General features: G+C 46.9%; 1 protein-coding gene across 4 annotated transcripts in view; it reads right to left on the bottom strand.

Moving 5' to 3' along the window:
- Positions 1 to 570: 570 nt before the first annotated feature.
- Positions 571 to 16,409, bottom strand: part of MFSD11 (major facilitator superfamily domain containing 11) — a 26,838-nt gene continuing 10,999 nt past the window's right edge. For all 4 annotated transcript variants that reach the window (XM_023244053.2, XM_003997183.6, XM_019818304.3 and 1 more), the window contains 6 exons: positions 15,419 to 15,459; positions 8,227 to 8,292; positions 6,473 to 6,598; positions 3,204 to 3,378; positions 2,153 to 2,288; positions 571 to 1,193 (listed from right to left, as the gene is read on the bottom strand). In XM_023244053.2, the coding sequence (XP_023099821.1) occupies positions 1,029 to 1,193; positions 2,153 to 2,288; positions 3,204 to 3,378; positions 6,473 to 6,598; positions 8,227 to 8,292; positions 15,419 to 15,459 (709 nt within the window). In that variant the 3' untranslated portion in view covers positions 571 to 1,028. The remainder of the gene's footprint in view (positions 1,194 to 2,152; positions 2,289 to 3,203; positions 3,379 to 6,472; positions 6,599 to 8,226; positions 8,293 to 15,418; positions 15,460 to 16,409) is intronic.

The raw sequence follows: 16,409 nt of genomic DNA, 5'->3' as shown, positions 1-16,409 counted from the left end.
ATGACTGCGAAAAGGCGTGGGGTTTCTTTTTGGGGTGATGAGAATGTTCTAGAATTAGATCGTGGTGATAGCTGTACAACTTTGTGAATAGACTTAAAAAAAAAAAACAACAACAACCCACGAAACTACACTTTCAAATGGTGAATTCCATGGTTTCTGAATCATATGTCAATTAGAAAGAAGCCGCAAGCAATCTCTCATGGAGGAAAGTTAATGTTTCCATTTAAGCGTCTCACCAAATAGCCGTACGGCGTTAGTCGTGGTGTCTGCTCTCTGTGACGGGAGCCCTGCTACCACAGAACTGCTGTCGCTTTTTTTTTTTTTTTTTTTTTGCATTGCATCTTCTAGGACGATACTAGCCAAAATCCTCCTCTGGTAAATGTGTGTGTGTGTGTGTGTGTGTTTTCAATGCATTTTTGTTCATTTACACGTTAGATTCATTTTTAAGACTTTCGACAATTCTCACCTCATTTTATAATAACTAGCCAGTCCTTGCTATGAATGACAAGGTAGGACAACTTACCAAAACAAAACATTTAGGGAGGAAGAAAGTGCAAATCTTGTCAAAGATCCCACGCCAGCATCTCACGATTTATTTAAATGTCATTCCCAGACGCACATGTGGGGTGAGCATACGCTCCTATTATTACATAGTAGCACATACTCCATACCCAGCAAGGATCTTCATATGACATATGGCCTCGTATCCTGAATCGGGGCAGGATCTCTCAAAGAGAACAGGAGGGAGAAGAAAACATTTACATTCTCTAACATGATTATAAGGAACTTGAGACAGATGAATGGAAAAACAACATCTTTGAACAATTATAATGAACAGAACGAGCCCCCCCTCGTTCTGCTTGCTTTAAATAGCTGATCTCTGTAAACTTGAATACCAACCCTGGCAGATCGAGCAGTCTTAATTCCTTGATTTTCCGTACTGAATACCGTCCAATACTCGGCGGCGACGACAGGTGGCTACGTCAGCCGGGCCGTCGTCCGGCTGTGCCGCCCGGAGGGGCCCCGGATCAGATACTTCGGTAGTCAGAGCCCCGGGCTACAATGGCAGCGGCATCCCACTCCACGGAGAAGAACGAGATAGTTCCAAAAAACCCAAATATCACCATGACCAGGAGTTGCCAGTGAAGGAGAAGGTAGTTACTGTAGAAAAATGCCACGGCTGCGCAAATGGACTGAGACAGAACAAGACGAGTCAGAAAATGCACACAGATGGCCCCACGGCGCCACAAGGGGCCCACCACCCTCCGCCCCCTGGCTTTCTTTCTGTGACCGGCGGCGCACCTGCCCTTCCTGCATCCAGATAGGACTTCATCCGTCACTAGCTCGCAAACACACACCACCTACTCCCGCTGAGAGCTGTTACCAACCAAGTAAGCTGCAACCTGTCATTTAACGTAGTGTTTTGGGAGGCGCCTGGGTGGCTCCGTCAGTTAAGTGTCTGACTCTTGATTTTGGCTCAGGTCATGACACCAGGGCCGTGAGATCAAGCCCTGGGTCAGGCTTTGCGCTGAGTGTGGAGCCTGCCTGAGATCTTCTTTCTCTCCCTCTGCCCCCCTCTCTTGCTTGTGTCCTCCCTCTCTCTCAAAAAAAAAAAAAAAAAAAAAAAAGTATCTTGTGAGAAACTGAGTAATAAAATAATGTACATATGCAGCAGAAATATGCTTGTCTATATTACAAAGGAATTTGGGTATCTAAGGCAGGAAGCCTCTCATCTGAGCGGAAAGACCAGAGCGTAAAATGGGGCACCTGGGTGGCTCAGTCAGTTAAGCGTTCGAGTTTGGCTCAGGTCATGATCTCACGGTCTGTGAGTTCGAACCCTGCGTCGGGCTCTGCAGACAGCTCAGAGCCTGGGGCCTGTTTTGGATTCTGTGTCTTCCTCCCTCTCTCTCTGCCACTCCCCCGCTCATGCTCTCTCTCTTGCTCTCAAAATCAAACAAACAAGCAAACAAAACTTTAAAGACCAGAGTGTAAAATCTCTTAAATCACACTCCTCTCTGCCTCCTAATTCCAATCAGAAATACCTGACAGGCTGTCCCTGATTGTCATTTAAGAACCATTAAAAAAAAACAAGGTTGAAAGCACTAAACAAAAAAGGGGAGTCCACTTAAGGCCAGTGTGGAGAAGAGATTACCTGAACAAACTTGAAGATCGCGAAGGCTGGAGCGCTGTCTTCCGAATAGAGAAACCCTAAGATGCTGAGCAGCTGGGTATTGAAGCAGCTGTCCCCAAGACCCAACAGGAAACTGCAGAAGATAGCGACCTCTTTGCTGCATAAAAGGAAAATGGATCCAGAATGAGCGTTCTGACCATACTTGCTGGAGCCATTTCAAGTGGAAAAGCCACTGCCCCACAAGAGCATCTCACTTTCAAGTTTTACGCACTATGGGACAAGAAGTAAATACCGGAGTCCCCAGAGTAAGAATTTATGCTCAGACACGCTCAACTTCAGGGTCTGGCAAACGCTGGACAATTAACTCTTTGGGAGCAAACACTGTGTTTGGGCAGGGCCGGCCTTGGATGGTGGATCTGGACCCAAATGTCTACATCTACAATGAATCTGAGTTGATGGCAATACAGTGAGATCCTCAAAACGGACAAAACCAGCTACGCACGGACTGGACGGCCCACCCGGCTGGCCGATGACCCTTCTCCTCACCACTCTCACCACTCAGAGAGCAGACACATGAAATCACATCAGGTACTTATAGGCTCTTTCACAGATCAAGAAAAACATTTAGGTGCGTTGAAAGGTTAAAATCGACCATTTCAAAAAGAGCTTGGGATTCTTCCTATGAGCTCCTGTTTAAACTAATTCCGGTTCAACATTTGACAGGTCGCCTTATAAAGATAACAGATTTTCAGATCATGATTAACTTCTCCATTTTATAAATATCTAGCCACCCGTGACCTGCCACCCTTCCTTGAATTACCAGAAAAACGAGTCATTGCGTGCCTGGGTGGCTCAGCTGGTTCGGCGGCTGACTTTGGCTCAGGTCATGATCTCGCCGTTCGTGAGTTCAAGCCCCTCGTCGGGCTCTGTGCTGAGGGCTCAGAGCCCGGAGCCTGCCTCGACTCCTGTGTCTCCCTCTCTCTCTCTGCCCCTCCCCCACTTGCCCTCTGTCTCTCTCTCTCTCAGAAATAAACAAACATTAAAAAATAAAATAAAATGACAGTCACCATACCTGGATCTGATGTAAGCAGTACTATCCGTTCCTTCGACAGGAGCAATAGGGGCGTCCCCAGGCATGTTGAGAAATATCAAATAAAAAGCTATAAAATGCACCAGGATGCCCAACAACACAACTGGATTTCTACCAAAGCGATTATTCTTGCTCAGCAGGCCAAAGAGGCTTCCACCTACAGAGCCAATGACGTAGAGAACAGAAAAATTTAATAAGTCAAAATTTTGATTCTTCGAAAAAAATAAACCGATAAACCAACAGCCCAGTTAATGAAGGGGTAAAGAAAGCACGGATACTAAAAATAAAAAATAACCGTTGAAACAGAAGAAATTTTAAACGTCAGAACCGACTTCTAGGTCAGTGGGGTAACAGGGAGTAGATTTACCACCTGCCTAAAAAAAAAAAAAAAAGTAATAATTTTGAAGACACAAGCTATGAGGTGACAAAGGGGCAGTGATCTCTGAGATGGGGGAGGAAGCAAAGGAGGTGAACCCGGCTACTGCCCACCGGCTGGTCGAGAGAGAGGTTTAAGCTGGGCTGCAGGGAGGGGTGGGGAAGGCAGGTGGATCCCACAGCCTCCCTGAGAGGAGGAGACCAGAGGTCAGGGTCTGGGGATACATGGGTGGCTATGCAGTTCCAGAACAGGCTATCATTAGGGAAAGCTGCCCAGAGGGACGACTCCAGAGACCTACAGAGGGTCCCCCCTGAGTCTTCCCTAAGTGCCGATCAGCACGTAATGTGAGTAAATTAGCAGAGGCCCGCAAGAGAACCATCCAGGAGGGTTAGATGTATTAGCGCCCCGCCCTGGGCCAGGAATAGTGCCTCGTCCCCCCAGCCAGACAGGAAATCTTATGACTCACAGGCACTGGGTGTGCACAGAAAGGTCTTCCCTCAGGAGCGAGGAATAATTAGCCCTCGTCTGAGCCCTGCTCTGGTCCTGTCCAACAAACCTTAAAAGCAAGCCCTGAAAAAGTCATACTGTTTCCAAGTAAACGAACTGTAGCCAAGAACAAAGCTCGAGAATATTCACGAGAATAAAAAAACAGGCAGCACCCCACAAGGTTAAGTTCACAGACTCTGGTGTCCCCACTGTTCCCAAGCAAAGAGGCGTGAAAACAGGACCCATCATGGGGAGAAAAAGCAGTCGGACGTGGCGTTGTCATACGACCCAGCAATTCCAGTCCTAGTTACATACCCCAGAGAATTGAAAACGTTACGTTCACACAAAAAGTATACATACATGTTCACGGCGGTATTATTTAGAACGGCCAAAAATGTGGAAACCCAAATGTCCATCGAAAGATGAACGGATAAGTAAAATGTGATCTATCTATGCAACGAAATATTATCTAGTGAGAAAAAAAAAGGATGGAATACTGATATGTGCTAGAATGTGGAAGAACCTTGGAAACGTTCTGCGAAATGAAAGAAGCCAGGCCCAAAACACCATACGTTCTAGGATTCCATTTCCATGAAGCATCCCGAATAAGCAAATGTACAGAGAAAGGGGATTAGTGGTTGCCTGGAGAAGGGCAATAAGAATGTTCTAGAGTTAGAGGGTAGTGATGACTGTACACCCCTGTGAACATACTAGAAAATACTGCCCTGGACGCCTTAAGTGGGGGACATATATGGCATGTGAGTTATATCTCAAGAAAGTTGTGTAAAAAACAAAACAAAACCAAAAAAACAAAAAAAACACCCCAGAACCGTCACAGATACTAGGATGAGCAGGAACATGAGAACAATCCATAGAACTGTATTCCCCATGTTCAAATACATCTAAATACCTGGTACTGTTCTAGGTGTGGGCAGCAAAGCAGGAAACAAAAAAACACTCAAGTCTGCTCTCTCCATAGCGTGATCCCCGTTGGCCATTCGAAGGGTCCTGTGTTTTTTTATGGTCTGTGTCTTTCCCCAAGGCCCTAAGTTTCACGTGGACAGGAAGTCTTTTATTCGTACAATGGATGCACAGTTATCTGATGAATCTGGGAAGTTCCTCGTACGTGACAATGTCTGATACACGGGTGAAGGTCTCCAACGACCTTTGCCCGATACGGAATAGCCGCACTTGTGACGGGCACCGGGCAGCTGAAGGGAAGTGTTCAGTCCCTACACTGTACTCCTGAAACAAGTATGACACTGGATGTTAACTAACTGGAATTTGAAAATATATATAAAAAGAGAAATCCCTAGTGTGGCCCAGGAAAAACACACACTGGTCTTTGCCTTGTTCCCCCTTCCTCCCCGCTTCCTGGCACAGAGCTCCTAGAACCCTGTGGCTCTCCTCGGTGTCAGGCACGTTTTTCGTTTGTGCTCCCTCGTACCTCCCTTTTGACCGGACCAGAGCTCATGCGAATGAGTTGGTTCTTCAGGGGGTTTAGGGGTGGTGTAGCCAGCCGGCTTCAGGATGCCCGCTGGCTGCCAGAAGGACCAAGACTTGATCTGAGGGTTGGAATTTTCAGGGCCAGCCCCCAAGCTCAGGGGAGGTGAGGGGGGTTTGGAGATCCACTTCGATCGCCATTGGCCAATGATATCATCAACCCTGCCTCGCTGATGAAAAGTCATAAACACCCCTCAACGACAAGTTTGGGAAAGCTAGCCTGGTTGGCTGGTGGACGCATCCACGTACTGAGAGGGTAATGTACCCTGACTCCATGGGGACCGAGGTTCCCACGCTCGGGACCCTCCTGGACTTTGCCCCATGTGCCTCATCTGGCTGTTCATTTGTATCCTTTATAAAAAGCTTTAACAGTAAGTACAGCATTTTCCTGGGGGCTCATGGGAACCTCCCAACTCATAGCCAAGTCAGACAGAAGTGCAGGTAGGTAGCCTGGGGACCTGGGACTTACAAGTGGCGTCTGAAGTGAGGGCGTCTTTGTGGGACTGAGCCCTCGGACCTGGGGAGTCGGACGCAAACTCCGGTACTTAAGAGTTAGAAGTGAATGATCTTGCCGGACATCCAGCTGGTGTCAGATTCAGAAGGACAAGAAAGTCAGGGATTCCGAGACATTTTCCCGAAGTGTCTTAAGAGAAAAAGCTGAGAGAGACTGGATGTGTTTTCCCATTTACGGTTCTGTCTGTGAATCACATGGCAACTGCCTCGTTTTAGAACAACGATAATAAAAAAACAAGGACATACCGACGTGAGTAGAACTAAGCAAGGAAACTAAAACACGAAGACAAGGAAGTGAATGAAATACACTTACAGTACCTCTGATGACTACAACCAACGGGTTTAATGCGAAAACCCACAGTTTTAAACCAACCTAAAATTTCTCCAATGCCAATGAAAATGCCAGAAAGTCCAATGAGGCTTTTCTCTTCTGTCCCAAATTTATTTACAGCACCAATACACGTTCCGTAGACACCAGAGAAGAAAGTCAATTCCAGACCTTTGGAGGAAAAAAATCAGATTTAGTTACACATCCACAACCTCCGTTTCCTGGTTTTCTCCGCGGCTGGTGGTATTTGAGCTATATATGTACACGATAAAGTTCCCTCGGGGGACGGGTTACTCCCCCGTAGAGCCACAGAGCTGATGCAACGGAATTAGATGTTTAATATTTATTCTATTTCTCCGAAAAAGATGTTTATACATACAATGCACATAAAGGCAAAACTAATCACTGGCACATTGCAGCATCTTTTTTTTTTTTTTTAAAAACATGACAGCCCTTCAAAAAAAATTTTTTTTAATGTTTTATGTTTGAGAGCGCGCGCGAGCGAGTGGGGGGAGGGGGAGAGAGAGAGAGGGAGACAGAAGATCCAAAGCAGGCTCTGCGCTGAGAGCGGCAAGTCTGAGGCAGAGCTTAGACCCATGAACTTCAAGACCATGACCTGAACCGAAGTCAGATGCTCAACCGACGGAGCCACCCAAGCGCCCCGATGGCATTTTTTTAAAAGGAAACCGATTTCCTCATTCTTAAGACCTCAGAGCGCTCCATCTACTCTCAGGGTTAAGCCACAGAGCTTGTTCCATTTCATTAGAAAGTATATGGAATCTATACAGAGTTACAAGGTTTTACCCATGGTTATTTTCCGGAGTGCCCCATTTTGCCCTAAAATCACTGGTTGGGATGAACCGGTTTTCAACCCCTGTGTAGAATTCTCCCACACTGAATTTGGGCTGACCCTGTGATATGCTTTCACCAATGAAATGCAGTGAAAGGGGCACAGGGCTCGTGCCAGGCCGAAGCATTAAGAAAAGCCTGGTCCTGGGGTGCCTGGGTGGCTCAGTCAGTTAAGCGTCCGACTTCGGCTCAGGTCACGATCTCGCGGTTCTGTTCATGAGTTCAAGCCCTGCGTTGGGCTCTGTGCTAATAGCTCAGAGCCTGGAGCCTGCTTCAGATTCTGTGTCTCCCTTTCTCCCTGCCCCTTCCTCTCTCTCTCTCTCTCTCTCAAAATTAAAACATTTGGGGCGCCTGGGTGGCTCAGTCGGTTAAGCGGCCGACTTCGGCTCAGGTCATGATCTCGCAGTCTGTGAGTTCGAGCCCCGCGTCGGGCTCTGTGCTGACAGCTCAGAGCCTGGAGCCTGTTTCCGATTCTGTGTCTCCCTCTCTCTGACCCTCCCCTGTTCATGCGCTGTCTCTTTCTGTCTCAAAAAATAAACATTAAAAAAAAATTTTTTTTAATAAAAACATTAAAAAAAGGGGCGCCTGGGTGGCGCAGTCGGTTAAGCGGCCGACTTCAGCCAGGTCACGATCTCGCGGTCTGGGAGTTCGAGCCCCGCGTCGGGCTCTGGGCTGATGGCTCAGAGCCTGGAGCCTGTTTCCGATTCCGTGTCTCCCTCTCTCTCTGCCCCTCCCCCGTTCATGCTCTCTCTCTCTCTGTCCCAAAAATAAATAAAAGTTGAAAAAAAAAAAAAAACATTAAAAAAAAAAAAAAGACCATCAGTAGAACTATTCAGCTGAGCCCCGTCAGTGCACAGAACTGTGAGAATGAATAACACAGTGGTTGTTTTTGGTCCTCACTGGCATTATGCAGCAACAGAAAACCCAAACCCCGTCATGAAGCCCATTACCTGTATAAGCAGTTGTAATACTAAGAAGGAGCATCTCCCTGGTGACACATAACTTAAGAGACTTTCCTGTAAGAAAGAAAACAATTTAGGAGTACTTAACTAGATTTTACTTACTCAAACAAAAATTCTAAACCATTTACTCAACCCACACACCCCTCATCGATAATGCCAGGAGACAAAAAACAGTGGGACAGGGGCACCTGGGTGGCTCAGTCGATTAAGCGTCCGACTTTGGCTCAGGTCTGATCTCACCATTTGTGGGTTCGAGCCCCGTCTCGGGCTCTGTGCTGACAGCTCAGAGCCTGGAGCCTGCTTCAGATTCGGTGTCTCCCTCTCTCTCTGACCCTCCCCCACTTGCACTCTGTCTCTCTCTCTCTCTCTCTCTCTCTCAAAGATAAACAAACACTAAAAAAAAAAAAGTGGGACAGAGGTTAATGATTCAGATGCTTAAGGGATGAACTACATCTGCCCTCTAAATAAAATGTTTATTTCAGCTGCGTAAATACATTCTAGAGTTGTGTTTTCCCCCCCAACACTCTCCAGCTCGGATTTCAAAAAACAACACGAAACGGAGAAAACAAATAGAATCAAACAAAACGAGACTTATTTCAACGGACTTGACTGAAGGTTAGGCTGAGTCCACAGCTGGCAAAGCGCTAATGTACCCGAGGAATTATCACAGAGCGGCTTGAAGACTGGACTAGATCAGGGAGGGAGCTTTCTGAGCAGACAGAGGCTGCGACACCACTTCTGCAATTCTCAGTTCTCTAGATCTGAGGACTGAAACTTTAGTTCTTCGTGTTTGTTTACGACCACTTTAATGTCTGTTTTTATGCTGTTCAACGCAGTTGAAATCTGCAACGGAAAATGCATGTCTACAAACTGTGTATTCTTTTAAATTTATTTATTGACAGAGAGGGAGAGAGAGAGAGACAGAGAGAGAAAACGACCAAGCAGGGGAGGGGCACAGAGACAGACAGAGAATCCCAAGCAGGCTCCACACTGCCAGCACGGAGCCCAACGCAGGGCTCAAACTCACGAACCGTGAGATCATGACCTGAGACGACACCAAGAGTCAGACCCTGAAGTGACTGAGCCACCCACCCCGGTGCCCCACACAAACTGTATTTTAGCCGTATTTTTGAACCTGCTCACATTTCATAATTTGAGGCCAATGACCTAGTGTCTTCAATGAATAGTCAATCCAGATTTTAGTTCTCGCTCGACAGCTGACTACAAACGTTACACAAGACACGTACGCACAGTCCCGAATGTCACCACCTGCAGAAGAGGATACCCTGTTCTCGAATTTCACTAAAATATGGTGAGACTAATACAGTGAGACATTTCACTACTTGCATGTATTTCCAGGAAAACTACACCATCAGTATGATGTTTAAAACAATTGTTTTCCTTTTTTTTAATGTTTTTCATTTTTTGAGAGAAAGAGAGAGCGGGGGAGGGGAAGAGAGAGAGGGAGACACAGAATCCGAAGCAGGCTCCAGGCTCCTGGCTGTCAGCACAGAGCTTGACGTGGGGCTCAACCCCACGAACTGTGAGATCATGACCTGAGCTGAAGTCAGACACTTAACCAACTGAGCCTCCCAGGTACCCCTAAAACAATTATTTTTTCTAAGTTTATTCATTTATTTTGAGAGAAACAGAGACAGCATGAGCAGGGGAGGGGCAGAGAGAGAGAATCCCAAGCAGGCTCCACGCTGTCAGCACAGGACCTGACATGGGGCTTGAATTCACAAACTGTGGGATCATGATCTGAGCCACAACAGAGAGCTTGACGCTACATCGACTGAGCCACCCAGGTGCCCCAAAACAATCATTTTTAATAAAAAATAATTATATTAGCAAAGCACGTTCGTTTCTGAAAGATCGGAAGATTTAACAAAAAGAAATTTTAAAACATAATCCAGAATAATACTATAACCGCAGCTACGTGTCATTACGCATTTGTCCCAACCTGTAAGAGGTACAACCTCCAAAAGCGTGCCCCCATGTGAGCTGTGGATTCAGGAGGATGACTGCGGGTGATCGCAGGTTCATCAACTATGCCACTCGAGTAGGGGAGGCTGCGCACAAGACGGGGGGGGGGGGGGCTATGGGAACTTTCCTCAGTTTTGCTGTGAACCTAAAACGGCTCTGAAAAATGAAGTCTACGAACAATAACAACAACAACACATCATCTATCTACAGAAACAGACACACCGATCCTAAAATTCACATGGCAATTCCAGGGGCTCACAACAGCCAACACAATCTTGAAACGGAACAAAGTTGGAGGGCTCACGCTTCCCAACTTCAAAGCTTGACAGTAATCAGTGGATTACTGGCGTCAGATCAGACATGTACGTCTAGAAATAAACTCTGCCGTATACAGTCAATGGGTTTTCAACAAGGGCGCCGATACGATTCAATGCGGAAGAACCGTCTTTTCAGCAGGACAACCACGTGGCCCCATGCAGAATGAAGTTGGACTCCTCCCTCACAACGCACACGACAATGAACTCAGAATGGACCCTCCACCTGAAGGGAAGAGCTACAGGCATAAAACCCTTAGAAGAAAACACAGGAGCAAATCTTTGTGACCCAGGGGTCAGGCAAAACCTTCTGAGGACACCAAAGACACATGCAAAAGGTAACACAGATAAGTCAGCCTACGTCAAAAATGTAGGGCTCTTGTGGTTTAAGAGACAACATCAGAAAACGAAAAATCAATCGAAGGAATGGGAGAAAATACTTGCAAATCACATATATATGGAACTTTTTATACGGAATATATAAAGAGTTCTTACAACTCAATAATAATAAAAAGACACTCCAATTAAAAGCTGGGAAAAGGACCCGAGTAGACGGTTCTCTAGAGGCGTGATGCAAATGACCCGCAAGCATGTGAAAATATGCTCCACGTCCTTAGCCACTAGGGAAATGCAAATCAAAACCACAGGATGACACTTTGCACCCACTTGGACAGCTGTCAACAGAAAGATAGTAACTCAAGGACGTGCAGAAACCGGAAGCCTCAGACACTGCCGGTGGGAACGTAAAATGGTGCAGCCGCGCGAGAAAACATCTGCTGGTTCCTCAGAAGGCTGAACCCAGCGACCACGGGAGCGAGCAACCCAACTCCTACCAAGTGCGTGCACGGAGATGTGCAGACGAACGTCCAGGCGAAAACCTGGACACGAATGTTCACAGCAGCGTGACTCGTGCCACCTACGAAGTACAAACAGCCCGTTGTTTATAACGCGCTAGAACACGGGCGAGACTCGACACCATGACGCTGAGAGCCAGGTCACAAAAGAGCGCACATAGTATGACTCTATTCGTACGACGTGATGTCCAGGAGAGGCGAAGCTCGAGATGGAAAGTGGATTAATGGATGCCTAGGGTAAGGGACGGGGGGAGTGGGGAGGAAAAGGAAGTGAATGCTAATGGGTACAGAAATTCCTTCTGGGGTGGACAGGTTCTATAACCGTCTGTGGTTAGAGGTGCACATTGTACCCTTTAAGTGGCTGATCATATAGCGTGTGAATTACAGCTCAATAAAGCTATTCTATTAAGGAAAAAAACCCACAATCTAAATAATAGGTCTCCGTCCAGACTTAAAAGTTTTTTTAAAGAACAAATTTTACAGGGCACCTAGGTGGCTCAGTCGGTTGAGCGTCCGACTTCGGCTCAGGTCATGATCTCACGGTTTGTGAATGTGAGCCCCGCATCGGGCTCTGTGCTGACAGTTCAGAGCCTGGAGCCTACTTCGGATGCTGTGTCTCCCTCTCTCTGCTCCTCCCCCACTCATGCTGGCTCTCTCTCTCTTAAAACTAAATAAAGCTTAAAAAAAATAATTAAAATAAACACAAATTTTACTGTATATAAGTATATATATATATAGTATATGTATATACTATGTAGTATATATATATATATATATATATATACATATATATACAGATACACTATTTCTAAGTTTGTTTTCACATAAGAGAGCAAATATTTCCTAACATGCATCAAGATCATTTTTATGGCTAGGATAATCTGTCGTATAGATGTACAAAATGACGCCTTGTAGTTGAACACTTAAATCACTTACATAAACATCTTAGTAATTAAATCTTGAAAAAAATGCTTAGTTATTTCCTGAGGATAATCTTATTCGTGGAATTGCTGGGGTAAAGGTACAAATATTTCTAAGGCTTCTGACACTTGCAGACAAATTGCTCTTCAGAAAATAATACGAACGGGGGCACCTGGGTGGCTCAGTTGGTTAGGCAACCGACTTTGGCTCAGGTCATGACTTTGAGCCCTGCGTCGGGCTCTGTGCTGTGAGCTCGGATCCTGGAGCCTGCTTCGGATTGTCTCCCCCTCTCTCTACCCCTCCCCTACTCATGCTCTGTGTCTCTCTGTCTCTCGATAATAAATAAATGTTAAAGAAAAAAAATTTAAAGAAAATAATACAAATATGTATTCCCATCAGCAGCATGGTCTTATGCGTGTTAAGTACTCACCATCCATAATACAGACGATTATTATTTTTATCTTTTGAAATTTGATGGAAAACTTTCTTTTTTGATGGAACACTTTTAAATTTGCATTTCTTCTACTTAAACAAATATTTTCCCTGCCATTTTAACTCCGTTAGGTTGTTCTGATACACTGAAGTTTTACACTTTAAGCAACTTTAAAAGGGCATTCTTTTCCCTTATTGTCTGAATGACCTGTTTAAAAGGCATTGCTCTACCCAATTAGTCTCTCCAATTACTTTTGTAGTTTCATTTTTACATCGGATCCACCTGGAACGTTAGGATATATAAAGTTTGAGTCTATATTTTTCTACACTGTCTGCTCCCTAACTTTGCTTAAGAGTTTCTTTTGTTGTATTTATTGTATTGCGGACATGGGCCTCATTCTAGACTTTAGTTCTGCTGCTCCTTCTACTCCAAAGTCTTCAAATGAATTCACAGAATTTAACATTTATTAGGGAAAGTCCTTTTTATTTTTATTTTTTACTTTTAGAGAGCGAGCAAGCTTGAGTGGGGAAGAGGGGAGAGGAAGGAGGGGAGAGGAAGGAGGAGGGAGACAGAGAGAGAGAGAGAGAGAGAGAGAGACAGAGAGAGAGAGAATCTTTAACAGGCTCCACGCTCAGCACAGAGCCCAACGCGGGGCTCGATCCCACCAACGCTGGGATCATGGCCTGAGCCCAAATCAAGAGTTGGGACGCTCACCCAGGCGCCCGTTAAATCCTTTTCAAAAATGCTCTTGGCTATTCTCAGACATTTTTGCTTCCAGAGGGACTTCAGGATTGTTTCTTCAAGACCGAGAAATAAATTTTTAAAAATTTCAATGAAGTGTTCCAGAATCCCATTAAACATACACGTCCAGCTGAGGAATGAAGTGCTTTTTAGATGAACAGAAACCGTTTCTGCCCCCCATTCATCACAGCATCAACTGAAGGCATCTGATGAGTAAACAACGGATGACAGATGACTTAAAGCTTGGACACTCTTCTTTCTGTGCTCTCTCTGGCTTCCGCGCCACCTCGTTGCCTCCCGCTGCTCCCCACGGCCCAGGAACCGGCTCCTCAAACCGCCTGCCCTGTAGCACCTTTCTGGCTGCCCCTCCTTTCTCCCCAAACTAGACAGCACAACATCTCATCAGTCCTGAACCCTGCTCAGCAACCAACTAGTTCCATGACGAAACCGTGTGGCCCTAATCGTGTTCGCGCCTCATTTTACGGACAGGCTGAGGCAAAGTCTGTACATCCAGGAGAGACATCTTGAATCTGGTGTCAACAGGCAGCCAGGGAGAGGGGGGCTGCATCGAGCCTCACCCAAGGCTGGACGGAACATCCCATAAGCCTGAAGATCACCCAGGCAAGCCCCTTTCCCTCGACTCCGTGGCTCGCCAAGTTAGCCACAGGGGGCTTTCTGGGCCCCGGATCACAAGAAGGGAGTATCTATGAAGGGGCTCGCTAAAACATATTAAATGCCATCATCAATGGTTCAGTTGCGACTTCTGTGGGTTTAGCTTGAGTCCTTTCCCCTCCGGCCCCTCTGATCGATGGTGGCGCTCGTGACAGACAACTTTCTAGGTCTGCAAAGCTGAGAGCCAAGACTTCTGACTGCAGTGACCTCCCATCCTGCTGGGGGACAGGCAGGCTACATCCTTTCTAATTATAATGGATAGCCCGAGTTGTAATTACAAACGCATTCCCGAAATGTAAGAAATATGTACAATAAAAGCCTGATTAAACAGCCTTAACAATGATATGCCATATATTCAAAGCTCAGAATACCACACCCCACAAGCCCTTTCTAGAAAAGGAGACTACAGGAATTGCTGGCTAAAAGTTGGGTGCTTTCGGCCATCTGACTTAGGCCATGGCCGATTCGACCAAGAATTTGCACCCTGGCCCGAGGCAACCTGTCGGCTGGCCACAAGCACAGAAGAGCCAAAGGCCCAGGGTCCTAACTGAAACAACGTGGCCCCAAAAGGCTGTTCCCTTCTAGACGGCGTCAGAGTCTCTCCTTGGGAGACAAAGAGGCTGCGAGGGCTCCAGGCAGAAGCAAAGGACTGGCCCACATCAGGCCTTATTAGAATCGGAAGCCGCATCTGCCGCTTTCTGAAGGAGGCACAAGATGACCGTTACGGGAATCACTGGCTTTGCCGGTCACACCCTCTGGGCTCCGATCCCAGCTCGGCCGCGTCCTAGCTACTTGACCTTGGGTAAATCATTTCTCTGAGCCTCGGTTTCCTCTTCCATCAAATGGAGAGAATGACAGGCATGCGCTGTATGACACAGAACCGTCGTGAGGAAGGACACGACGTGAACACGGAGGGAGGCCTGGCCGGGAAGAGCCCTCCGCGGAGGAGCACGACCGCACCAACAGACTCGGTTGAGGGGACGGCCGGTGCGTCCTCGCCTCCTGGAGTCGAGCTCCGGCCCCCGAGCACTCTGGCCCTCCCCGCGCCACCCCTGCAGGGCCCCGTCCACCCCACGCGCCCCCCCAGTTCCAGAGGTACTGGTTGAGAAGACTAGCACGCTCCGGGGCGGCATACCTGGAGACACGGAAACCCTGGGGGATCGTCAATCCAAAGTTAGCGGGGGGAGGGGGAAAGGCAAATGTCGCAGTTGTCCCCGAACAGCTCTGGCATTTCAGACCCAGTGTTTTCTAATACTTACTAAAGGCGTCTACTGCCTTTGCCATGGTGTTCTGGGCAGACCTGAAAACATAAAAACAAGAGATCAAAGTGATTTCCCCTGAAAGCTGTAAAGGGAACAAAACAGCGATCGCGTTTTCACCGACGTTTGTCACAACACCGTCCTCTACGAGGTCTGGCAGATATTTCCGTTGCCGCACAATATGGGACCCTGTCCTCGCTGCAGAGGACGAGGGGAGAGCGTCCAAACCCGATTCTCTCATGCTAAATCTGTGGCTCACATCCACACACGTCCTGTTCAGAAAGGATACTTCAGGCGGGACAGAAGTCTCCCCACCCTGCTATTTTCATACTGTAAAAACAACTAGTAAAAATTCAATTTCCCTCCGCTCTACTTTGTTATTTTTTTAACGTTTATTTTTGAGAGAGAGAGAGAGAGACAGAGTGCAAGTGGGGGAGGGGCAGAGAGAGAGGGAGACACAGAATCCGAAGCAGGTTCCAGGCTCTGAGCTGTCAGCACAGGGCCCAACATGGGGCTTGAACCCACACACCGTGAGATCATGACCTGAAGCGTCCGAAGTCGGAAGCTTAACCGACTGAGCCACCCGGGTGCCCCCACTCTGACTACTTTAAATTTTTTTTTCTTTTACGTTTATTTATTTTTGATAGAGAGAGACAGAGCACAAGTGGGGGAGGGGCAGAGAGAGAAGGAGACAACAGAATCCGAAGCAGGATCCAGGCTCCGAGCTGTCAGCACAGAGCTCAACACGGCGTTCCAACTCAGGAGCCATGAGATCACGACCTGAGCCGAAGTCAGACGCTTAACTGAGTCGCCCAGGTGCCCCACACTTCTCTGGCACCTTTAAACAATAATATATTTTTAAAGTTTTAACTTATTCATTTTGAGAGAAAGTGCGAGCAGAGGAGGGGCAGAGAGAGAGGGAGAGAGCGAGAATCCCAAGCAGGCTGCTCCACGCTGTCAGTGCAGAGCCCGATGTAGGGCTCAAACCCAT

This window comes from Felis catus, chromosome E1, assembly GCF_018350175.1.
Source record: "Felis catus isolate Fca126 chromosome E1, F.catus_Fca126_mat1.0, whole genome shotgun sequence".
NCBI classification, from domain to species: Eukaryota; Metazoa; Chordata; class Mammalia; order Carnivora; family Felidae; genus Felis; species Felis catus.
This window is presented reverse-complemented; position numbering and strand designations above follow the sequence as displayed.